Here is a 24,263-nt window from a genome sequence, read left to right as displayed (position 1 = left end):
CTTCCCGGGAACTTACTGCTCGGTTTCTTGCCTGGCTCTGTCTAATTGTCTCGAAGATACTCCCATTTTTCTTTTCTTCGCAAGTAAAAATATTTAAAGCCAAAAGGAGAAAAATTATACTAGTATCACCAAATTTTGCATGGGTTTGTAACTTTATTCATCAAAGCAAGGAACGAATGACATGTAAACTAGCTTTGCTGTTCCTAAAGATGCTTGTACTAGAGTGATCTGGCTCAATCAACATTGGGATTTGCAATGGAATTAATTGAAGTTTCCATTGGTTCTCATCTTTAAGATAGATTTGATCAGCCCTGTATTTCAACAGTATTTTGCAAGGAAGATTCCTTTGCTTTAGTACAAAGAATGAAAACTAGAATGTACCTACATATACTTGGTTTCAAGTCGACTTAAGCATTTCGGGTATTAGACATGAAAGCCTGAAAAATTAAGTGAAATAATTTGGGACTAAATGAAGAATGTAGCTCTTGCCTACGGGGCCTTTCTACCAAAAACCACCCTGCATGATTGCACCACAAAATGTTGAGCCTCTTTTTCGATTTAAAGTGAAAGGAAAAGACACAATTGATGTTACAAAACTTTATTACCGACACCATACATCTGTTACATGAAAGGGGAAAGGTTTGTCTTCCCGTTAATTATTTTCTCATCTAGTAGCCAAAAGCTAACATCCTTTCCCCTTGAAGTAACACATGGCTTTATTGATCATGGTAAAGCATTACTCTCGTTTGTACTAAAATTGCTGTTGGTCGTTGTCATATTGTTCATGGAATCAAACAGGTAAATGGTCTTGGTGGGTTTAAGGTGCCCTACATTCAGTAGCAGGTGAGATTCAGGGGCTGATTTGGTGGGTGAGGGGGGACATTCCCACGAGAGTGTGGGGCTTCTTCTCTCAAAATGTTACCTCAATGAGTCCAAATCTCACCACCCTTAACCACTTTATTATAACTCTGTTGCTCCATGCTTCAATGTTTGGTTAGCTGTCAGAAAATCAGTTTGGTTTTCTTTGCTGAATTTACTTATAACTACTTAATTCCACTTCAATTTAACGGATACCATATATATTAGTAAAACAGAAACTACTATATGGAGAATGACTCCAAATACAGTCTGATGATAAATAAATTGTCTCTTTTACTAATTTTATCTGAAAACTCATGGCACAGCAAATCAAATTATGCAAGAAAATATAATTCACATCACACTCAAGCCCTCTGTATGTGTATCCATGCATGCTTTGTTTGACAATCCACCATGTTTTGACATGCTGCCTAACTCTCTAAGTAGACAACATTTTCCTTTACCTTTTACAATCGAATGAGAGTATTGAAAAAGACAATAATTTTTAAGCAAGGTATGATGTCAAGTAATGTCTTCAACATAGGTTTCGATAGTTTCCAGTTTATAACATGTGAGAGCTTAACATCCTAGTAAATGATGAAAAATTGAAAATATATATAGTTGATCATGCAAGTTAGAAGGATCATGAAAATTATGTTAACATCAAAAGGGAACAGTGTATAACGCAAGATTTTTTGTTATATCATGTGACAAGTTGTCGTTTAAACCTTTTTTGCAACAAGATCTTCAATAACCTTCTTGTGTCACTCCCACCACCGTTGGATAATTTATAGAGATTGATTCTTGCACTTTTACTAGAAATATTGTCTTGAAATCAGCATTTTCGTGATCTAATGGACTAACCGGTGCCACGAGGGCGCCTGCAGCCGGATGTTCCTGAAGCGTGCCCACGGTATCCCCCAGCTCACGTGTTCTATACATAGATATGGACATACATGCATAGATTATATATTCCGGAGAGAATGTCTTTAAGCTATAGTGGGGGAATGGGTATATTAGTTGTACAAGGTGAGAGGGTAAGAGGTTCGGAGCTTACAGAAGAAAAGGTTAAACACTAAGAAACAAAAGGTGGGAAGGAGGGATGAAATTGCAAAAGGCCGCTGTTTAGGAACTTGAACCAATAAACGAATGGTCATGAAATTCATCAAAACCAAATCCATATATTTATACTTCCAAAGCTCAATTCTCATTGGCTTTTAAGATCTGCAGTTTTACACCCCAGCTCTGCAAATACATTTCCACCACCTCCACCAGCACCTCTTTTCAAATATTCATTAGAAATCGCTCCCCAGTTTCATTCCTGGAAAGGCAGATTAGTTTCCGGTACTACATCTGAAAATGAAGGTAAGTTTGTTTGCCATGTTTCTCTACCCCTGCGTTTTTGAGAAAGAAAGTGAAGATTAGTTTTTCAATGTAATGAATCACGGTATGAGATCAAATTCACATCTACAAGAGGAATCCACCACATAAGTTTGATCAAGCCTTTGACATGTTTGATTGCAGTTCTTTGGTTGGATGCAAAAGAAGCTTAATGGGAAACAAGGGAGCAGTAAACCAAACACAGCTTCAGCTACTCGTAAGCATTCTTTGTCTTCTTTTTGTTTCTTCTAGTTTTAAGACTTACTTCATGCATGCACTCACACATATATATTTTGACATTTATCGGTATCTATTCTTATATTGTTACTGTGAAGTAAAAGTTTTCTCATTCCATCCCTCATCCAAGCCAATATTAATTAATTTCAAGATATAGAAGAACCTAGCTAGCTTCAATTTGGCTTGAATAATGATCATAAATGACAATATCAGGGTGTCTAAGAGATGTTGTTTCCACAAACACTGTAGTCGATAGGGTAATTAAGCCTGATTAAGTTTCAAGCTGGAACGCTGTTCCAAGTCACATGAAATGTTGTTGAGTAATGTAGGTTGCCCTACATCTCTTGTTTACCAGTGGTCGATTACTCATGCACTTCCGCAAGTAAATTCTTCATGTTTGTAAAAACCGAAGAAAAAAGGGACAGGGGATCTAAGTTTTTCACACATGCATGTTCTTTTGTCGTTAAAAAACTGCACCATGGAGGCTTGAAGAGCCTGATAATGCCACAGGACAAGTGGGACATGCTGCACATGTGATCTTCAATCTAGACCAAACAAAGCTAAAATAAAAAAATAGTTATACTCCTGAATTAATATCTCGTTTCTTGTTCTTGTTTTCTTCTTCTTGTTTTCTTCTTCTTGTTTTTATGTAGATCGTATGAAACAAGAGCCACGAGAAGAGTTCAGTGATTGGCCTCATGGATTGTTGGCAATAGGAACTTTTGGTAACAATGACCTTAAAGAAAACCCTCAATGCCAAAATACCATTCAACAGGATCATCCGTCCGATATTCAAGAGGAACCATCTTCCTCCGAGGATTTACAAGAGTTTACACCTGAAGAAGTTGGGAAACTACAGAAGGAGCTAACAAAGCTCTTGTCCCGAAAACCGACTTCCGATGTGGAAAAAGAACTCGCAAATTTACCATTGGATAGATTTCTTAATTGTCCATCCAGCTTGGAAGTGGACAGGAGAATTAGTAATGCACTTTGCAGTGATTCAGGGGACAGAGAGGAAGATATTGATCGGACCATTAGCGTTATCCTTGGCAGATGCAAAGACATCTGTGCGGAAAATAAGAAGAAAGCCATTGGGAAAAAATCAATTTCTTTCCTTCTCAAGAAGATGTTTGTTTGTACAGGTGGGTTTTCACCTGCTCCAAGTTTGAGCGATACACTACAAGAATCAAGAATGGAGAAGGTATAAGCACATCATGAGTTATTAACTGCACATTCTCTCTTTTCTTCTTTGATTGAATTTCTTTTGTTAATCAACGATTGTCATCTACAGCTTTTGAGGGTAATGCTTCACAAGAAGATTTACAGTCAAAATCCTTCTCGAGCATCATCCATGAAGAAGTACTTAGAGGACAAACAAACACCAAAACGGCAAAATAATCAAGATGGAACACAGGAGAAAAAGAGTGAAGATGGATTGAAATGGGTCAAGACAGATTCTGAATGTAAGTCATTTTTGGATTTTCATGATAGATTTTATTTTTTGTCAAAAACCAACAAATTATGTTTTTTAATTACTGCTTTTGACGTCTTGTTTTTTACATATTGCAGATATTGTTCTAGAAATCTAAAGTCTACCTCTATATTTCAAAGCACCAAAGATTGCAAGGTAAGAAGAATATTTTTAACAAAAAAAAAAAAAGGAAACCCTTCATTAATTTCTTGCTATAACTGCTTCCATGATTAATATTCTAAAGTGTTCATTCTTTTCTAACTAACTTCATGGAAATCAAACTCTGCAGCTTCCAATGTTGAAATCTAGGATTCAAAAACTTGGAACAGCTGCCTTTATTTATTCAGAACAGACATTTCAAAGGAGTAAAATCTATGAATAAATTTGATGCGGTGGCTCGAAATTACAGGACCAAAAATTGTACAATGCAGACAGCAATGATTGCTATTTTGTGCTAGCTGTGCTTCCCCCACTTTTTTTTTTTTCATGGTCGTCACTGTGAATGCAGTGCAACCCATGTTCCCAGATACCTCAAACGGATGTCTGTATTAGCACTGGCACAGCTAGAGATTATTTATTTTGATCCTATTTTATTACACCTTCTTTCTTTTTCATTTGTTAAAGCTTCACCTTTTGTAAGATGGATTTGAGGTGAATAATATTTTGATTGACAAGAAATTATTGAGATGCGGGAATCTTGATTGTGCGAATAATGTCTCGAGTTCCAATCAATTAGTCTTTTAGAAACCAAGTTTAGATTAATCTCATTTGTTGATGAAAAGTTGCAAATCCAGTGTCGATGCCCAATGGGATAGAAATTTGACATTTTGACTCAAATTTTAGTGGTAAATCAGTTTGGGGTTTGGTTGAATTTTATTTAATGAGAATTATCTGATGATTAAGTTTACTTAAAGAGTAAATATACTTAATGAATATAAGATTTCTTAATGTATAGGACATGGAGTGGGTCTTAACATTCAAAATTACTAAAGATTTTAATGTGAAAAATGAGTTTGCAGTAAGGTTTTACAAAGTTGTAGATGCAAGAAAAAATTGAAAAAAACCCCGGATTATGTGAAATAAAAGGTACTTCACTAGCTTAAACATTACAAGGGGTAGAAGCTGGATTTGCTTCAAAACTCTAGTTTAGTGTTTTATTTTAAATGTTTTGTATCTATTGTAATTTTTACGTTTATAATAAATTAGTTTTCTCTCATTTATAGATCTAGAGAATGGATGCTAATCATATTAAATATTACCTCTTCTGTAATTTATTTTTATGTTAACATCGGTGTCGAATAGCTTTTACTTGAAAATTTTGATAGAAATAACATCAAAAGTGACAAAAAAATATTATATCTTGAAAATAATATAAAAATTTGGAATTTTGTGGATGATTGAACATTTTTTTCATGCTTTGTAATATATATATATATATATATATATACTGGATACTCCAACAGCCCTAAATTTCCAAGGCAGGGTACTCCTCATTCAAGAATATTCGTTTACTTTGGCTTTTTTTCCAATAATAATCATTCAAAAAAAAAAACAGAGATAGTATGTTAGTGTTTTTAACATTTAAAAAAAAAAAGAAAACAAAAAAATTCTATCTTCATTTGTGTAATTCAATGAACAAACAAAAAGTCAATCCTCGATTGTTTAATTAATTAAGAAATGGTATTCTTAAAAAGAGTAATGAAATGAGCACATTACTACTTTAAAATAAAACCAAAATTTTGATACTTATCTTTTAAAATTTATGATAATGCAAATTGGCAACGTGGCAGTAGAATACAAGGAATTCTTTTAATCAAATCACCAAAAGAAAAAAGAAAAAGAAAAAAAAAAGAAGAGGGCCCCATTGAGGCACGAATGATCCCTAGCTTTAGTATTCTTAGTACATCAAATATTGCTTTGGATTAGCCCATTACAGCATTAATCATCATAATTTTTACCTTTGTTCTCTTTATTTGGTAGTCTTTGTCACAAAGATTGGAGCCTTTTGTTGATTAGAGCCATTGATTGCTTCTCAAGTCTTTTTCTATCATTCAAGACCTTCAATTAGTCTTCTCACTAATGGATGTTAACACTAATCATCTTACTAATTAAAAGATGAGGGAAAATAAATGCATCAAAATTCCAGTAGTGTTCCATTCTATGACAAAGTCTTCCACCATTTCTCTGTTGACTTCGCGTCTGACCAATGAGCTTCACCCACGTACTCACATCCACGGTTAGTTGCCGTCTTCTGATCACTTCCACAGTTCCATTAAGCATGGATATAGTAAAATATAAAAATATAAACAAAAATCGAAATTTTTTTCTTTTTATGGCCTACTTTTAGCCATTCCACTCCTTTTTCTATCGAAAATCCAAAAATGAAATAGCGTTAGAAATGGAAAACCCCAGCAGCAAAATCTACTCAAATAGATCCAATTTCCACCATGTTAAATCCCAAACCCTAGTTACCAATCCATTTCCACTCTTTTTCTAATTTTCCCGCATTTTATTGGGTTTCCTCATAATTTTCTCTCTCTTCCGGCACGATTGGATCTGAGTGCTCTTGTATTTTTTTCTCCAACCCCACTTAGTCCCTTCAAACCGGAAGAGAAAAAGAGACCCAACTTCCTAACTTTCCACGGTTTTTTTAAGTTAGAGGTTTTTTGGATCTAGCAGCATAGAATTGTGGGAATTTCTTTGGGTTTTTGGGTAATTCGTGATATTTACGTGTCTGGGTTGCTTCCTTTTTTTGGGAGAGGTTTTATATTGTTTTTTTCATTTGTATTTTTGGAGGTCGGGGTTAGATAAAAAAAAGGGAGAAATTTGAATAGCCAATGCCATATTTGGGTATTTGGTATTTAAAAGCTGTATTTTTTTCGGTGAATTTTTTGGAGAGACCGAAAAATAAGTTGATCAATGTCTTGGGCAGGCCCTGAAGATATCTACCTTTCTACTTCTCTTGCCAGTTATCTTGACAGTACGTTCTCTCTTTCTCTCTTTTGTTATTGCCGTTAAATTAATGGTGTTTTTGGATTAATATTTTGCTAAAAAAGTCATGTTTTTTTGGCATTGGCTGTTGAGTTACTTCTGTAGTAAGAGCAATTGTCGCTGTCCTGTGTTTACATGCTTATGGGGTGTTGAATTTGTTGTTGCATACTCAAGCTCATGAGTCTTCTTAATTTAAACGTTTATGGTGGAAGACTCTGCAATCAACTTTAGATATTATTTAATAGTGTCTTTTCGGATGACCCATGTATTTGTTAATAATCAGCATATAGTTAGTGGAAGTTATCAGTTGGAAGTTTGATTTGATTATGTAAAGTGTTCAGTAGGATTGGAAGTTCAGGGTTTATTATGGAAGAAAATTGAACATTTTTCAATTTTCAAGGGATTGGCCAGTTGCATGATTATTGATAGTCTTTCTGGTCAACACTGTCTAAATTATGATAGGCTGCTGAACTGTAATGAATCATGGTCATATTCTTGCTTAACTGCTTTATCTTTTCTGGAGCTTTCTGATATGGTTACAAGGTTTTAGTGTGTTAAGTGACATCTCTCTATTTTAATCATCACTTTCAGCAAGACATGGATCTTTTGTAGAGCATTTAGATGTGATGTTTGATTCAAACATATGTTTGGAGCATTTTTTTTTGTGTTACCTATGGTTGGCACCTCACTCTATTATATATGATGCAGAAAAACTTTTAGTGCTGCTGCGGGATGGTCGAAAGCTAATGGGAACTTTACGTTCTTTTGACCAATTTGGTACGAATTTCTTCTTCTCACCTAACTTTATTTGACTTCACATGACAACATTTTATTCTGGTCTCTGAAATTTTTAAATTTGTCTCAGCCAATGCTGTTCTTGAGGGTGCTTGTGAGAGAGTTATTGTTGGTGATCTGTATTGCGACATTCCTTTAGGTCTATATGTAATCCGTGGGGAGAATGTTGTCTTGATTGGTGAGCTGGTATGACTTAGCTAAGTTATCTTGTTTCATTGACTTACTTGAGTCTTTGCTTTAGTTTGTTCCATTCTTGTGCTCTTATTTGCTTTTGATGTGTTAGGACTTGGAGAGACAGGAACTTCCTCCACATATGACTTGTGTTTCAGCAGCAGAAATTAGAAGGGTAAGTCTTTCAGTCATTTTTTTGTATGCCTTACTATGTGTTTCCATTACCAACAGAATTTCCTTTGAGACACATTTGGCTCTCCGAAAGCTTATCAGCTCTTCTTTTTTTTTTTAATTTTTGAGCACCTTCAATTTCTATGTGGAGATCTATCACTTTTTAAAATGTTGCCATGTAGAAAAACTATATAGAGTAAAACATGATAATCTTTGAAGTCAATAAATTCAGATGCTTAGATAGTTCTAAGTTTTAAGCATTCACATGGATTTTGAACATGAGGATGGTGGAGAAAAGGGTGACATGATGAATGATTTTTGTGGTCATTAATATGGGTCCAATGGAGAGCATAAGTAGGTTTTTCTTGTGATTTTGTCCATATCTCCTGATGTTTTGTATAGGAAGAATAAATTATGGAAATTTTAACTATTTATAATAGTAAAACATCTTTTGTGGAAGAAATTATCATCTTCACAGATAATAAAAGCCAGCTGTTTGTGCTTGTAGTCTACATCAATTCTTTGAATGGCATGCTTAATAGTACTTGGTTTACTAATTCAATCATAAGAACAAAAAATGGTTTAAAAGAAATTGGCTGTGCCAGACCTGTTCCCTCAACCCAGTTTTTTGGGTAGGAATGCATGTTGCCTAATGATTGGAGTGAATCACCAATTATGTCAGCTGCATGATTTCATATGCTTAAGATGCAATTACATATATATACAGAATCATTTTTTCTAGTCACTTCATTTCTCTTCATAATCTGGAAACCAAATGCCTCACCTCTTACAGACGCTACTTTGTTGAGAATGGTTTGACATATCAGTTAAATGTTTAAACGCAATTAATTAAAATATGTTGTGATATTTTGGTAGATAACTCTATTTTGTCTAGAATGTAGTTACACTGTTTTGTTTAAAGATTTATTTTTGTTATTTTTTTTGGGGGGCAAAAACTAGTTCATTGCATGCATATATGTTGTGAAGTATTTACGGAGCACCCGCTTTTTTTTTTTTTTTCTGGAATGATTGGTGTCTTCATAGTTTCCCTGTTAAGAATGCCCTTTTGTTATTGATTTGAGTTTCTTAATAAATAGCATTGCAACATATGCAGGCACAGAAAGCAGAAAGGGACGCGACAGATCTTAAAGGTACAATGAGGAAACGAATGGAGTTCCTTGATTTGGACTAACTTATGCTTCCTGCATCCTGTTTGGCAATCCGCAAGTTTTATGGCGGTTGGTGTAGGAGATGTGTAGGCTAGAATCAGCTCCATCATCTCTTTGTTTCTCTCATTTCCCTCAGAGCATTAAATTCTTGTAACATTTGCAAACCATGTATCTGACAAAGCTTAGCCGCAATTTACGGGTGTTCTAACTTAGTTTTTTTTTTTTTTGGCTTTTACTAAATATTCAGAGATTTACCTTGGAACTTGGAAGTCTCCAAGTTATGTTGAATTCTCATATATAATTGCTTTGCACGGCAGTAAACGCTTGTTTCTTGACATTGATGCCAGAGAGAACTTCCTTTGCGTGTGGATAAAATAGAAACAGGAACGTACAATGGAATTCAAACAGAAGATATATTGTCACAGGTCCACAATAATCAGAGGCTCAAACCCGAATCAGATAGCTGAAAGGCACTTAATGTTTAAAATGTGTGATTGATCATCAAACAAGGGAACAAAACCAGAGGCTATTGATGACTTGTGTGTTTTCTGACATCCAAGAAAAGAATACAGAGATACAAATTCTTTATTTAAAGGGAGACAAGGTTCATGTGAAGAATTGTTGTGGGAGTTTTTGGGCATTTAAAGACAGAGTACTGATGACTGGATAGGAAATGCATAATTCTAACCAGTACCCCAGGCATGGCCCATGGGCATGGCTTATAGCTCCTAGCCATTGTTAAGCCCATTGCCGTTACTTTTATTGACAAAAACTGGGGAGTGGGTACAAATAAACGGACAGTGTTCCCACTTGCTCTAACAAGTAACACCAATTCTCACTTCTTTTATCATTAATTAAGCATTAATCTAAAGCACCGCTTGAGGAAATTCAATGATGATTAGCCTGTTTCTAATCTTACGTTAAACCCAAAAGTCGAATAACCAACGGTCAGGATTAAATCATCCTCAGCTTTGCCTGTTAACGCCGTACCTAATCATTCTCTCATTCTTTTTTAATATAAATTATAGTTACACGGTTTACCTGCTGCTTTTACTTTGGCCTTTAGCGTTTAGCTCTCTCCAAGTACAAGAAGGTTTCCTTTCACTCTGCAAATCAGCAGATCCAACCAAAAGCTCCATCTTTTCTTTCTATCTAACTAATAGAACTCTGGTTGGAAATGCTGAAGCTTCAAAATTCTCCATTCCTTCTATCCCTTTTGTGTTTCTTCTTCTTTTTTATCGGTGACGCTTCAGTTCATGAGTACAATGGAGAGAAATTCGTCAGTAAAGGCAACGCATTCGTCGTCCACGGCGGCAGCGAAGGCATTTATTCTTCTTTTCCTGACCCCCACAATGTAACTGCCGTCGGTGGTGACTCTTACATCCGGTAATTTTCACTTTCCCATGTTTTTCTTCACAATTCCCATGTTGTATGTAAGTATATACTGCTTTTGGCTTTTAGATCTCTTTATTTTCTTGATGGTTTTAGTGGCTTTAAGTTGGAAATGTTTGGGATTTGAGAACTGTTAGGATCTGCTACTGAATTAGAATTGGTGGCAAGACGAATTTGGCTAGAAACAGTGGTAACAGATTTAAAGAATATGTATTTTAAGTAAAACGGACTAAAAGATCAGACTTTTTTCTACCCGAAGAGAATAAAATATTAAATTTTCTCAAAAACCTGAGATTCTTGCTAAATTTTCTTTAATTAAGTAAGTGGTCCGGTCAAGTCAAGTTAAACATAGTACCTACTTATTAGAGCAACAAAAGGGAAAAAACCATGTTGCAAATAAGATTATCAATGTGGAATTGATTTAGATGTTTGAATTCCTGAGAGCATTGAAGATGTTTCTCCTTCTTTTTTTTTTTTTCATTTTGAATGCCTGATTTTGTGTGGTAATCTTGAACCAGTTTTGAGAAGATTACATTCCGTAGACCCAAAGAATTTGCTAACTTTAGTTCCCGGTCGATCCAAGCAATTGTTTTTGAGGTGGAAGATAGAGAGACAATTGGAGGTTCAGCTTATGGCGGTCAAAGAGCTGTTTGTTGCACGGTGGATCTTGCAAAACTGGGTGTTTGTTTGGAAGGAGAAGTTATTCGCCGCCCTTCCGCAGAGAATCCTAGCTGGCCCACAGTGTTTGGCATTTCATTTAATGGAGATGAGGAGGTTGCAACATTGCCATCAAAGTCTGTTCAAATTACTAAAACTGGGATGTATAATTTGTACTTCATTCACTGTGATTTAAATCTTAGAGATTTGACTGTGGAGGGGAAAACTGTATGGAAAAATCCTACTGGCTATCTACCTGGTAGAATGGCACCACTGATGAATTTCTATGGGTTCATGTCCCTTGCTTTTGTGATCCTTGGAATCTTTTGGTTCTCACAATATGCTAGATTTTGGAGGGAGGTTCTTCCTTTGCAAAACTGTATAACATTAGTGATAACACTTGGCATGCTTGAGATGGCTCTTTGGTATTTTGATTATGCTGAATTCAATGAGAGTGGAATCAGGCCTGTTGGGATCACCATATGGGCAGTCACCTTTGGTACTATTAAGCGTACAATTGCACGGATTATTATTTTGATGGTTTCCATGGGTTATGGTGTTGTGAGACCTACTCTTGGTGGGCTTACATCAAAGGTAATCATGCTTGGAGCAACCTTCTTTCTGGCATCTGAAGTTCTTGAATTGGTAGAAAATGTTGGTGCAGTGAGTGATCTTTCTGGAAAGGCCAGACTGTTTTTGGTTCTTCCTGTGGCCATCTTAGATGCCTTCTTCATTCTTTGGATCTTTACTTCTCTGTCTGCAAATTTAAATAAACTTCAGGTAATTTTTTGTTTATCTTTGTCAGTGATGTCAAGATAATAGCAATATTTGTTTTTTTTTCCTTGGCAACTCATTCATGTTTAAGAGTGAATTCTTTAGATCCTCTATGACAAAGATGTCCATCTTCACCCTTTGCAATTGGATATAAACAAGTGATGATTGATCCTGACAGCATATGATCATATGAATAATTAGAATCCTCACAAAAATAGGAGAGGAGATTTTTATAAATTCTTTGATGTTTAGTTAATATGAAGTAAATGGAGATCCTTATAAGTTCCTTCACGTTGTAAGTTAACAGCCTCCAGCAACAATATTTGTTATAATTAAATGGAAAGAAACATTGAATTTTCTGATTATGAACTTAAATAAAAAAAGCTATCCCTTGCATATTGTGCCTTCTACTGCTTTAAAATCCAGGTGCATCAATTTGTTTCTACTAATAGAAATAATTGACGGTGTAATAAAGAAGCTAATAATAGGCATGGTTCCTAGATAATATTTGCTGCTTGATCTATGGTCCAACACATGCTCATGAATGCATTTCATTGTCTATTGAGTTTTGGCAAACTCTATGATGCAAGTTAATAACAGTAATCACCCATATTTTATTGTTTTTTTAATATTAAAAGTGATGACACTTGAACTTTAAGTAAAATATTTTGCAATTTTTTCTCACTACTGGGTGCAACAGTCTAGAAGGATGGTGGTAAAGCTGGATATATACAGGAAGTTCACAAATGCATTGGCAGTAGCTGTTATTGTGTCCGTGGGCTGGATATGCTACGAGGTAGTCAAGTCCTTTATCTTGGATACTTTTTTTTAGCTTCTTTAGCAATGGACTTAAGTTTAGCATGTAATTTACAAGAAGATAAAGAGCACGCAAGCAGTTTAATTGTGCAACCTTGCATCTTTAATTTAGGAAGCATGAAATGGATTAATCAAAAACTGCAATGGATAGTGTGAGCAAAATATAAATTAACATTTTAGAAATGGCATTGTTGTGTAAAACCTCGTGCATCTTACATCTTTTGTAACACTGTATTTTCAGCTTTATTTCAAGTCAAATGATGTCTACAATGAGCAGTGGCAGAATGCCTGGATCATCCCAGCCTTCTGGCAAGTCTTATCTTTCTCTCTGCTATGTGTCATCTGTGTTCTTTGGGCACCCTCTCAGAATTCAATGCGGTAAAGATCTAGCTTGTTGAACCCTAATCATCTCTTTCTGCCATCCCTTTTCTAATTGTTTAAAGCATTTTATGGACTTTTTTTTTAAAAAAAAAATCATGCTATCTAATTGCTTAAAGTATTTCCTGAATGTAAATCAAGGTAATACCCAGAAACTTGAGATGACTTTATATGATTGATTATAATATGTTGGTTGGTTTTATCGGTGTTAGTGAGATTAGAGACTCTTAGCTGTGCTGCATTGTGGCTCAATTAAAGTTCCAGCATTTTTTTAATGTCGGTTTGGTGCTTGGAGAACTTATTTCAATGTCTTTGCAACTTCTTGTGCACTCACCATTTGGTTGTTCTGATCTTAATAGGTATGCTTACTCTGATGAAGCAAATGAAGATTTTGACAAAGATAATACTACTTTGACACTCATAAAACCCTCTCCAACACCTTCAAAAGATTTTAGAAGTGCACCAGAGGCTAGACCAGTGCAGGGCGGTAATGGGGCATCAAATGGTGATTTGGAAGAAGACAAGACAGAGTGACTTAAAAACCCCAGCTGTGAATCTGGGATGCTTAGAACTGGGTTCAACATTCTGATTCACTTAATTGGAGGCCTTGTCATTGTTGTAACGATGATTCAACTTTTCTTGGGACCGTAATGATATGAAGGTGGCAATCATGACAACCAAAAGTCAGCCGTTGAGCTTTTTCGTTCCCCTCCCCTTTTCTCTCTTTTGTTTTTTTTTTTTTTTGCTTTACCCCAAAGGTCATATTGTTTCTTTGTATTTGTTTAGTTAGTCATTAAATTGTTCATCAGTTAGTTGTTACCAAGGGAACAGGCAATCCGTGCAACGTCCTCTTTGAGATTAATATAGTTTGACATGTTATTTAATTAGCTTCTTTATTATCATTATCAAACAGGTATCATCTAAGATTGGAGAAAATCAAGCAATGAGAAGCCAGCTGCGTAGGCCACCTATCTCTTCCTGGATGTTATTTAATTTCGAGTTTAGTTAGAGCTTAATCCCTTGTTCTTAAAAGTTTATTTTTTAACAAGGAGGATGTGATTGATCCTCTAGAAAGAAATAGAGAGGACATGAGTCACGTTACAAGCCGTCTGGGGTTTTTTTTTTCTTTTAATTGAGAAAAAGAAGTGAATATTTTTGTTTAAGTAGAAAATCATGCACCAATAACCATCTATTGTTTTTTAAATCGCATGTGACACTAGCCTTCTTTTGTGTTTCTTTTGAGAAATTGAGCAACTTCCTGGAAGAATATAGCGTCTCTGACCAATAACGGAGCCTTTTGAGAGTCACTAATTTATCTATGAAGGGTAAAGAACGGTGAAAGGTCAGGGAAGTATCCTTCATTTCAATTATCTTATGCTACCAGAGCACTAATCATTTTTGCATGCTCATTTATTCATGAATTGCAAAAGCAGCCTTTTGACGTTTCCGCTGTGCTTTTGTATGGATGATCAACGAGAGGAATTAATAAATGCCTATAAAGTAATGCATCGGCAGGCGTTGATTTGACCTAATAGCCATCATCTGCTTGAATTTCAAGCAAATCGCCGTTCTCGCGGCCAATTACTTTAGCTAGTGCATACGTCAAATACCGATGAACCAGTTTGAAAGAAATCTTCGACGATAACCAATTGGAGCAGTTGGAGTGTGACTCATAAATTCGCCCTAAATCCCATTAGCAGACACATTAACGTATACCGAGTCTTTTTTATATACAATAAAGTTGAATATTAGAAGATAAAAACCAGAGAAGTTGACTTGACAAATGACAGGCCAACTTCCAGGTTCCAGCATATCACATTTCAATTTTGAGCTTGCCCCCATCATTTGTCTCCATCCATACATGTAATTGAAGGAGAGATACCACCAATCAAGAATGCTTCCCTTAAACATCAATGCCTATGATAATTAGTTACTTACAATCAAGAATGCTTCAATCAAAGCGGTATGCAAACTTAAAATGTGGCAAAAAATTTTAAAAAAAAATCTCCATATCATATAATTAATAATAAAAGCAAACACACATATAAAATTACAAATGCAACATTAACCGTATGAACAAATGGAACAAAATCTAGAATGTGGTAACAAAACCAACATAATGCTTACAGTGCAGAAAGCATCCAGGCTTCGGCGCCTGGCTATTCTGGAATGCTAACACCTGATGTTCCCAAACAACTTGTTGCTTTCTCAACATTAAAAAATAATTCAATCAACCATTATTAAACAGATTGGAGAGCTCAGGGCAGCCCAGATTCACCAGCTCCACATGGCCCAAACACCCCCACAAAAAATTGAAAGAATGTCTCCTAGTTCTACCATGGCAAAACTCAACTCAACTCACCTCACCTCACCTCCACTCCTTTCACTGAGATCTCCTCCTCAAGTGCTGAGACACAGGGTTTCCCTCAAAGAAATCCAACACAGCAGTTTCCAAGTCTTCAACTGAATACTTGATGTAATTCTCTGGGTGCTTTCCACTCTCTATATGACTCCTAAACCGCCCAAGAAACGACCTGTAAGCAGGGATCAACTTCTCGGACATAGAAATCCTTAGTTCCTCCCTAAGCTGAGCATCAGGTATCAACCATGTTGCTTGAGTCCTATGAACCTCCTCAAACAGAGCATTGAAAGTCTTAAACCTTTCCCTCAACGCACTCTTGGACACCCCAGAAGAAAAACCCCCACTCACATGCAACCCTTCATCTCTCAGACAATACAGAACCCTCACCCAAGCAGCTCTCTGATAACTCGTGGCGGCCTGCCTAAACTTCCCTGTCAACTTCCTCAAATAATCATCCCCAATCATTTCCCTCAACTCGGGCGACCCTTTAACCTTCTGAACAATGTAATGAACATTATTCATTATAAACAAATGTGCCAAAGATGCATCTCTGTAATGCTTAGACTTGCCATCCAAATTGAATTGCAAAATAACAATAATCCAAATCAAATGCAAAGCTAAAGGGGTTTTGCCTTCCAACTCAGCAAACTCCATATCCGGGGTGGATGGATCACCCGAATACCTCGAACCCGTAGACGGTTTCGACATTATAAGCTCAATCAAAGTCTGTTTATAATCAGATATCAAACTGATATAATTCATAACATACCTAGTCAGAGGATGGATCGTCCCACCAGGGACAGGCACTCTCGACGGCTCTCTTAAAACTGCGTTTTCGAATTCGGACAAAATCCCTCGTACCGCCTCAGCCAACCTGGACAAAATCTCCGCAGCCTGAACTCGAATCGAATCCGATGACTTCGAATTGAAAACCGCCTCAATATCAGGCAACAAATCCATCAAAGCATCATGTAAGTCAAGAATCTTAAAAAGCTTTTCAGGAGATCTCCTACTTATACTTATAGCTTCCGCGAAGTTAAATAACTGAATTGCTGGCCCTTTAACAGTTTCCATAAAACACGCGTCATCGATATCCGTTCCGACACACTCAAAGATTTGTTCGCAAAGCTTCTTCTCGCTGGCAAACAAAATCCTGACGCAAACTTTAGCCGCGCGAATCCACCGCCGAATTTTACTCTCCAAAGCTTCCCATTCAAGCCTTTGAATATCTCCGATGCTGAGCTTCTCGATTCCGAGTTTCCGAAAACTCGAGTCAACGGCGTATTTCCTCACGCTCCCGTACACTTGAATACACTCACGCAAGTAACCAGACGAGATCATCCTCATCGCAATCGCCTGTAAATCGGAAATCGCTTCGGCCGGCATCAGATCCACTTCTCGGATACTGCTCGTAGATCGGTAACTCGAACTATCCGAAGATTCACAGTGCTGAAGCTGGAGAAGGTGGTTGCTACTGTTACCGTGGCTGCTTAAGCTGTCGTCTTCTTCGAGCTCGTGAAGAGAAGGAGTTGATGTCGAAGACGACATGGGATCGACGAGAGAATCGGTTTCTAAAGCGGATGTGTGAGTGATAAGAATATTGCGGAACTCGTCTTCGAGACGAGCCATGGCGATCTGGATTGTGGTGTCGACTTTTGACTGTTCATCGGCGGCGTTGTTGGAAGAGGATGAGATTGACGCGTTGGATAAGGACCGTTGGATTTCATCGACGGCCTGGAGGTAAAGATCGGCTTCCTGACGATCCGTTTCGAAGATCATTCTCTCTCTTGCTTCTTCCGATGTCGTTGAATCCCACCGTAGAATTATTTTCTCCGCCGATTCGTAGCCGTGACCGTCCTTATTACTGCTCTCCGGCGGCTCCATAACTAACTTTCAGAAAATAAAAAAATAGAAACTGCAGAATTAGCAAAAAGGGGAAAAAAATCTTTTTTTGGAATCTTGGGAAAAGGTTAAGGAAAAGCAAAGGACTGAATTTGGTTTTTTCTTTTTGTTTTGTTTTGTAAGAATATTGGAAAAGGTGGCGACTGTTATGGGGGAGAAGGTGAAGATGGTGGTGCGGTGTGGCGAGAGGAAGGGAAAGAGGCGGAGAGAAAGAGAGCTAATAATGAAATGTAAAGTGGGTGGTCTAGTAAGGCAGCTGATGGGATTTTTGTCTGAACGTGAATTTAGAGAGAGAGATAAGGAAAAGTGGGGTCTCTTTTGTGGAATTTTCAAGGATTATTATCTTTGGACTTTCAATTTTGACACTTTTGACTTTTTTCTTTATTTTCTCTTCTAGATTTTTTTCTCTTTTTCTTGCCACAGTCGCCGCCGATTGGGTCTCCCGCCGTCGAACTTGCCGCGAATTTTGCTACTTCTGCCTTTTCTTGAATCTTTATTTTTATTGGACTTTTCTTCTGCTTTTTCCTGTTCCCTCTGATTTCATTTGTTGAAAAACAAAATGAATTTGTGAAAAATAAAAATAAATAGAAAATTGAGAATTTCCAGTGGGTCGCTCTCTACTCTATTATTTGATGGTCCCGATTTGATTGCCCAATAGGATCAAACCCGGGCCTTCTCTTTAAGGTTTGAAATGGGTCCAGGCCCATCCACATTCTCTGCACGATCGGCTGCCCTTCTTCCCCACATGTTTTTCTCTTCTCCTTTCTTTTTGTTTTTTAATTCATTTCTTCTTTGCACCATCAATGAATTTCATACAACAAAATCAGCTATCGTTCTATCAATTCTAGATCATAGCTCAATTTGTGCTACGTCCACACCTTATTAATTATAAATTCCAAACTGCCTATACATCAATTTTCACTAAGTGGATCGTTGTTTCCTAATTCCAGTTATCAATTGTAGTCTTTTTTTTTATTATTTATTAATGCGTTAACCATAATTCAGAAATTTCAGATGCATTTCCCGGTGGGACAGCCAAGCAACAGCTTAACATGCTGGAAGCTAGGCTACTCCCTAATTAGCATATATTCCTGTTCACCCTTGCTGCCCTGGGCCACAGACATGACATCTTAAATTAATCAAAGATTTAAATGATGAATTAAATGATGTCAACTAATCTACTGCCAAATTAGGCCTACATTCACGTGCATGCATTCTTAAATGCACGTAAAATTTTCTATTTACATAAATCAAGTTTTCAATGACATGAAATATGTCGTTGTACAGTTTATTTTTATAATTAATTTGAGGATTTTATGATGAATCTTGATTAATGTAGTAATAATAATATAACAATAACAACAATGAAGAGGAGAGAGGAATGGGTTTTAAATCAGGAGTTGCACGAGTGGCTGGCTGCAGCTTGCTTGCAGGGTAATCAAGATACTGGAAAAAAACCTCAAGAGTTTTGGCTTTTCCTCATGTACTTCTTCCCTGTGGTAATGCTCTTCTGGCACAAGATTTTTTGACTTTAAAAGATACAAGTTGGATTGATAGGTACTACTAAAAATTTATGTAGTAAATTTGTCTCATTAGGGATAAGGCACACTGGCACTACTACTAAAAACTCTTGAATTTTTCACTACTTTCTCACTATATTCCCTATTTATTGACTTGAATTTCACAATTGACGGTATATTTAAATTTATGTCAATTGTTACTATAAAATTTTTAAATGAGCTCACTGGTTGTTTGTTTACTGTAAAAGGCATGGCTGAGTCCTGGTATGAGCTCACTATTTACATGAACTTGAAGGAGGGGAAAGCATGAAAATAACCATCGATTATATTTTTTGTCTTGGTCCTAAGGGTAACCTGATTTATATAGGCATACAAAATTTGCATTTCTAACCCAAGTGTTTAGTGAAAATTCCAATCGATTATAATAAGCCCAAGAATCACTGTCCTGGTTCAGTGTGCAAGTATGGGAACTCGGGAAGATGTTCAAGTTATATAATTCTATGGCAAACGTATGCTTATTGCTGTATGCCAGCTGTATTGAGCTATATGATGTAGAGATGAGTTGACTACTATAATGTTTTTAATCTGTCAGAAGCAGAGTGTTGAGGCCAAACAGTTGGGCTTGATATAATGCAGAAAATCCCAAAAATCTTGGTTTAATCAGAATTTAGATGGAGACAGTGAAGCCAACCTCTATTACTTTACAGCAAAGTCCTTTTTGGGGGTTGGCACACCACCCATTGTCCTCGACTTGCTAAAAGTCGAACTTGTTGGGAAAATCTAGGGGAGATTAGCTTCATATTTGTCGATGAAAATGAGATTTTTGGACAAAAGCAATATGGAAAAAAAAAAACCCTTTGATTTCTGGGACGGGATATTGTATTGATTGTACAGCTACAAGCCAGAACATCCTGTTTACAGAATTAATTTACTGGCAGTTGCTTCTTTAATGAATAGTTAAGGTTCAAATTTAACCTCTTTTCTTGCCCATCCTCGTTTAGAGTTCCTGCAAACACTAGCTTAGCAGCAGTAAACATAGTTCCTTAAGTTGTTATTCAAACAATATAGAATACTTATAAAACATGTTTCAGCAAAGTTAAAACTAGGCAAGTTATAGGTTTGAAGAAATTGGAAAGTCTAAGCTTAGATTTCAACATGTTCTTCACCCTTGTTCATATTTAACTTAAAACCTAAAACTTCTACAAGAGGGGCCTAGAGATCGTTGTAGAAGCAACTGGAACTCATTCTCTCTTGAGAATTAAATACAGACAGTTTCCACATCCTAAAATCAATACTTCTCTTTAAATTCTTGTGCACGTAATTGCTTTGTAGCTGGCTATTAGAAGGCAAAGACAAACTCACCACCACGACGCCCTGAGCTATCTTCAAAGCTTTATGGTCCATGTCTCGTTGTTGCGTGCTCACCTTTCCCTTCTAGGAAACTAGATGAGTTACTAGTTGCTGCATCTGGAATTCCATCTCGAAGAGATGGTAAGACTTCAATTGTTCGAGCCTGAGAGTGAAACTCTATGCCTCCCTCTACTTCTATCTCCGCTATCATTCTAATGGCTTCTTTCATCTCCAATCGCTGGTCAGAACTACTTTGAGTGCAAAGTAAGCCTATATGGAGGAGCTTCTCCATGCTAGCAAGTGAATTTTGGCAGCAGGCAATCTCTGGATCAAGCAACTCAGCTTGTCTCCCTTCTGAAAATGCAGATGTCACCCATTGGACTACGTCAGTCCCACCTTTGCCATCTCTAAGATATTGAGAAGGGAATTTCCCTGTAAGGATCTCAAGAATGATAATTCCTAGGCAGTATACATCACTTTTAGGGGATACCATTCCATGTTGTAACGCTTCCGGAGTCTTATATGCAAACAGGGTTTGTGCCCCGTTAGTGTTTACTAATGGCCAAAACCCATAGTCCGAGAGAAATGGATGATTATCAGGGCCGAGCAGAACATTACTTGATTTCAGATTTCCATGAGGCACATCAAGAGAAGCAAGTTCAGTGTGAAGATAATCCAGTCCCTGGGCAATTCCTTGCACAATCTTTAGTCTGGCAGGCCAATCAAGTTCAGGACAGGACGTGCCGTGGTCACCTGGAGAATTATATGTTCTTATCAGAATCCATGGATGATAGACTATTGCGTATAAGGACATAAAACATACACAGGAATGAAAATGCTGAATGAGTTCAAAAACGACAGCAGATTGGAGAACATTTATGCAATGATTGTGAAGCTAGAAAGTGGAAAAAGCTAGTCAGTACTCCTCTAATCGACAACGAAATGACTAATGAACCACGGGGCATGTTCAGGTGTTAAAGAGCAATATCACATTTCAATGTCCTCAGAAACCTCTTCATCTCATTTCCCATCACGCTACTGAACGCATCCTAATATGGATTCTCAGCCTTTTTTTGCCAAAACGGAAACAGAGAAAAAGGCAAAATTTATTCATTCAAGGATTGGAGACGAATATAAGAAACAAGGGCAGAAAATATAAACTTGAGGGGAAGATAATTTTATACCATGCAATAGGTAAAGCAAACTGCCTTTAGGAAGGTACTCATAGACAAAAAGTTTTTCATCTGTCCGGTAATGGTAAGCTAGAGGTGTCAAAATATTGGGGTGTCGTAGCTTTCCAAGCTTTCTAACATCTGCATCAAACGCATCTTTTCCTAGCGCATTCATCTCCCTCATCCTTTTCGCCACCACCGCGACTCCATTAGCCATCACGGCCTTATAAGAAGATCCCAACCCTCCAACTCCAAGCACTTCTGCTGCCGCCTTCATCAAATCTGGCAACCCAAAAACACCCTTTTCATCGTTTACCATCACTAGTTCGGCTATAACACCAGCACTGCCCTTTGCATGATTAGACCCTCTACTGCTAGAGCTTGCATTCTTTCTGCTTTCTTCCATTTCTCTTCTAGCTGCCACCGAAACCTGCACCGAAACTGCCCCGTCAGGACTTCCCCTTCCAAGCACGTCGGAATCCCCCTTTTTCTTTTTCCTCCATCTAATTGCAAAGAAGAGAATCACTGAAAGTAGCATCACCCCTAGCGTTATGATTGCAGCAATGATCTTTTTGGAATCATTTTTACGTCCATGATCCTGGACAACTGGCGCAGTGTTTTCTGGACTTGGCATTGGTTCCGGGGATCTATCGATTGCCTTGCTACAGTCAACACCCACCTGTTCTCCGCAAAGACCTGGATTTCCCGCAAATGAATTTGGATTGAATTTTGACAAACTAGAAGGAATCTCCCCTACAAGCTCATTGTTTGACAAATTGACAGACTTCAAACTTGGGGAATTAAAAGCCGGAATATGTCCACTAAATTGATTGTTTTCGAGATGTACGTCAATGAGATGGGGCAACTGACCCAATGAATATGGAATGTTCCCTGTAAATTTGTTATGTGATAACCAAACTTTCTTCAATGACTCCATTTTGGCAAAATACTCCGTTGGGATTTCACCCGAAAACTGATTCCGTGACAAGAATAAAGCCTTCAAAGCACCCAAACGATTGATTTCAGGAATGGTCCCTGTAAAGGAATTGTTAATAACACTGAAAGAACGCAAACCCTTAATCCAGACCAAAGCATCAACATCAATATTTCCTGATAATCCCATCCCTTCAAGACGCAAACCGGTGACAATGCCCTTGTGACAAAGCAGTCCGTTCCAAGTACCTTCTTCATTGCAAGGGGCCGAGCCTGGCACCCAAGAATCCAGAGCACTAGCATTGGTAAAAGACTTCTTGAGCTTTAACAAGGCCTCAGAATCTGATACCGAAAATGTCAATGGCAACAGGACCAAGAGTGATGTCCAAAGGAGAAATGGCCTGAAAAGCCAAGCCACGGCCATTACTTTAACCGGAAACTGGAGGCCTCAGGGAGGTTTTTGGCAACGTATTTTTAGTAGTCGTATGATTGTGGAGACTTATTGCTGTGCTAAATTTTCGTATTGGCTTACATTGTTGTTGTGTTTTCCTCATGGTGTCGGTTTGTCTGTTTTCTTTTTCCTTTTTTTTTTTTTTCTTTCTGTTTGTTTGGGTGAGGGCAAAGAGAGCCTTAGAAAGAGGGAGAGGGCGCAGGTTTTGAACAAGTCAAGTTTGAAAAAGAGACAAAAAAACCGTTATTACAGTTAACATGTATGGATCGAAAGGATCATCACCCCCTCAAAACTTCGGCTTTCAGCCTATACTTGTGCTGTGATAAAACACTGTCGACCTGAATAAATGGGTAGACCATAAGCCGAATGGCGTGGAACGCTTTTTCTGGTGTCTACTTTCTACTCAATTCAATTGATGAGATTTTCAGAATCTACAATTCTCTCCCTACAGTATCTATCTTATTAGGTAATGTTTAACATTCCTTCCTTCTTCTTCTTTTTCCCTCTTTTAATTAATCTAATTAAAACAAGAAATGAGAGATTAAATATTTATAACATAATATTAATTAATCTCTTTTTTTGTTACAAAAATAAATCATTTATAGGGGTCTTTTTTATTTCATATGAATTTTGTTAATGATTTAACATACTACTGTGAGATTTTTCTTCATTTTTTGTTTTTTAATTTTTTGTACTTGTGTATATCGTGGGCCGGTGGGGCAGAATGCTTGGGTTTGGGTGGTAGGGCAGTAAAAGGGCGCTTTGGCCCAAAACTCAACATTGGTGCTACCTGGATTTGTGACCCAACAATCTACTCCAGCAGCTTTATAAGCTTGTCAAGCGAAAAGTGGTGGGCTTGTTTCTTGGACCAAGTAAGAACTAGGTACTGAGGACCGTGGTTTGACTTTGACATTATTTCTATTATTACCTTTGTTTGATACCGAATCAAGAAAAACCATTCGACAATGGGGGAAAAGTATCCTTTAGTACAAGCCCAAGGAATCCAAACTAGGAATCTAAGAACCACAAGCCATCGACCACAATCCGAATTAGTATAAAACAACTCAATTATGAGCTACAGAAATAAAAGGACGAAATGATAGTGAAATGTTTAAATTCTGAATTTTATTTTTGTATTTTATTATAATTTGTATAAAATGAGTCTTTATATTTTTAAATTTTATTAATATCAATCCAATTATTAACCACATATGATTTTATGTGACTTTTATCATTCTGATAACAAATCTATATCTCTTAGAGTTTAATAGATTCAATGATATTAAATTCTTACACATCTTTTAGAAATAGAT

The 24,263-nt window shown here is 37.0% G+C and overlaps 5 protein-coding genes across 5 annotated transcripts; 3 read left to right on the top strand and 2 right to left on the bottom strand.

Annotated features, from left to right (window-relative positions):
* The first annotated feature begins 1,872 nt into the window (after nucleotides 1-1,872).
* LOC110424254 (protein DEEPER ROOTING 1) lies at nucleotides 1,873-4,633 on the top strand. Its single transcript, XM_021438799.2, has 6 exons — nucleotides 1,873-2,223; nucleotides 2,383-2,455; nucleotides 3,129-3,676; nucleotides 3,767-3,938; nucleotides 4,045-4,102; nucleotides 4,236-4,633. The coding sequence occupies exons 1-5, from the start codon at nucleotides 2,218-2,220 to the stop codon at nucleotides 4,062-4,064; spliced, it is 819 nt and encodes a 272-aa protein (XP_021294474.1). The 5' UTR covers nucleotides 1,873-2,217; the 3' UTR covers nucleotides 4,065-4,102; nucleotides 4,236-4,633.
* A 1,646-nt stretch (nucleotides 4,634-6,279) lies between these two features.
* On the top strand, nucleotides 6,280-9,578 carry LSM1B (Small nuclear ribonucleoprotein family protein). Its single transcript, XM_021438802.2, has 5 exons — nucleotides 6,280-6,926; nucleotides 7,646-7,714; nucleotides 7,803-7,918; nucleotides 8,016-8,078; nucleotides 9,189-9,578. Exons 1-5 carry the CDS (start codon nucleotides 6,866-6,868, stop codon nucleotides 9,264-9,266), a joined length of 387 nt encoding a protein of 128 aa, XP_021294477.1. The 5' UTR covers nucleotides 6,280-6,865; the 3' UTR covers nucleotides 9,267-9,578.
* Nucleotides 9,579-10,290: 712 nt separating this feature from the next.
* Nucleotides 10,291-14,144, top strand: LOC110424249 (Lung seven transmembrane receptor family protein). The gene is made up of 5 exons (XM_021438791.2): nucleotides 10,291-10,629; nucleotides 11,154-12,072; nucleotides 12,767-12,862; nucleotides 13,124-13,260; nucleotides 13,620-14,144. Exons 1-5 carry the CDS (start codon nucleotides 10,421-10,423, stop codon nucleotides 13,792-13,794), a joined length of 1,536 nt encoding a protein of 511 aa, XP_021294466.1. The 5' UTR covers nucleotides 10,291-10,420; the 3' UTR covers nucleotides 13,795-14,144.
* A 1,107-nt stretch (nucleotides 14,145-15,251) lies between these two features.
* On the bottom strand, nucleotides 15,252-17,835 carry LOC110424248 (exocyst complex component EXO70A1-like). The gene has a single exon (XM_021438790.2). It carries the CDS (start codon nucleotides 17,504-17,506, stop codon nucleotides 15,644-15,646), a length of 1,863 nt encoding a protein of 620 aa, XP_021294465.1. The 5' UTR covers nucleotides 17,507-17,835; the 3' UTR covers nucleotides 15,252-15,643.
* Nucleotides 17,836-20,064: 2,229 nt separating this feature from the next.
* Nucleotides 20,065-23,067, bottom strand: LOC110424246 (Leucine-rich repeat protein kinase family protein). Its single transcript, XM_021438788.1, has 2 exons — nucleotides 21,579-23,067; nucleotides 20,065-21,147 (listed from the first exon to the last, which is right to left on the bottom strand). Exons 1-2 carry the CDS (start codon nucleotides 22,921-22,923, stop codon nucleotides 20,438-20,440), a joined length of 2,055 nt encoding a protein of 684 aa, XP_021294463.1. The 5' UTR covers nucleotides 22,924-23,067; the 3' UTR covers nucleotides 20,065-20,437.
* Nucleotides 23,068-24,263: the final 1,196 nt, after the last annotated feature.

The sequence above is a fragment of the Theobroma umbraticum genome, unplaced genomic scaffold, assembly GCF_002168275.2.
Source record: "Theobroma umbraticum cultivar Fairchild unplaced genomic scaffold, ASM216827v3 scaffold_204.0, whole genome shotgun sequence".
Lineage (NCBI taxonomy): Eukaryota > Viridiplantae > Streptophyta > Magnoliopsida > Malvales > Malvaceae > Theobroma > Theobroma umbraticum.
Note: the sequence above shows the minus strand (reverse complement) of the source record. Positions and strands in the feature narration are given on the sequence as shown.

What these genes read in the sequence shown, in the direction of transcription:
- LOC110424254 (XM_021438799.2), top strand. An exon ending in AAACACAGCTTCAGCTACTC is followed by an intron (nt 2,456 to 3,128) that starts GTAAGCATTCTT and finishes GTTTTTATGTAG; the next exon opens with ATCGTATGAAACAAGAGCCA. An exon ending in GGTCAAGACAGATTCTGAAT is followed by an intron (nt 3,939 to 4,044) that starts GTAAGTCATTTT and finishes TACATATTGCAG; the next exon opens with ATATTGTTCTAGAAATCTAA.
- LSM1B (XM_021438802.2), top strand. Translation starts at nt 6,866, where the DNA reads ATGTCTTGGGCAGGCCCTGAAGATATCTACCTTTCTACTTCTCTTGCC. An exon ending in ACGTTCTTTTGACCAATTTG is followed by an intron (nt 7,715 to 7,802) that starts GTACGAATTTCT and finishes AATTTGTCTCAG; the next exon opens with CCAATGCTGTTCTTGAGGGT. An exon ending in CAGCAGCAGAAATTAGAAGG is followed by an intron (nt 8,079 to 9,188) that starts GTAAGTCTTTCA and finishes CAACATATGCAG; the next exon opens with GCACAGAAAGCAGAAAGGGA.
- LOC110424249 (XM_021438791.2), top strand. Translation starts at nt 10,421, where the DNA reads ATGCTGAAGCTTCAAAATTCTCCATTCCTTCTATCCCTTTTGTGTTTC. An exon ending in GGTGGTGACTCTTACATCCG is followed by an intron (nt 10,630 to 11,153) that starts GTAATTTTCACT and finishes ATCTTGAACCAG; the next exon opens with TTTTGAGAAGATTACATTCC. An exon ending in CAAATTTAAATAAACTTCAG is followed by an intron (nt 12,073 to 12,766) that starts GTAATTTTTTGT and finishes TGGGTGCAACAG; the next exon opens with TCTAGAAGGATGGTGGTAAA.
- LOC110424248 (XM_021438790.2), bottom strand. Translation starts at nt 17,506, where the DNA reads ATGGAGCCGCCGGAGAGCAGTAATAAGGACGGTCACGGCTACGAATCG.
- LOC110424246 (XM_021438788.1), bottom strand. Translation starts at nt 22,923, where the DNA reads ATGGCCGTGGCTTGGCTTTTCAGGCCATTTCTCCTTTGGACATCACTC. An exon ending in TTTGCTTTACCTATTGCATG is followed by an intron (nt 21,148 to 21,578) that starts GTATAAAATTAT and finishes ATAATTCTCCAG; the next exon opens with GTGACCACGGCACGTCCTGT.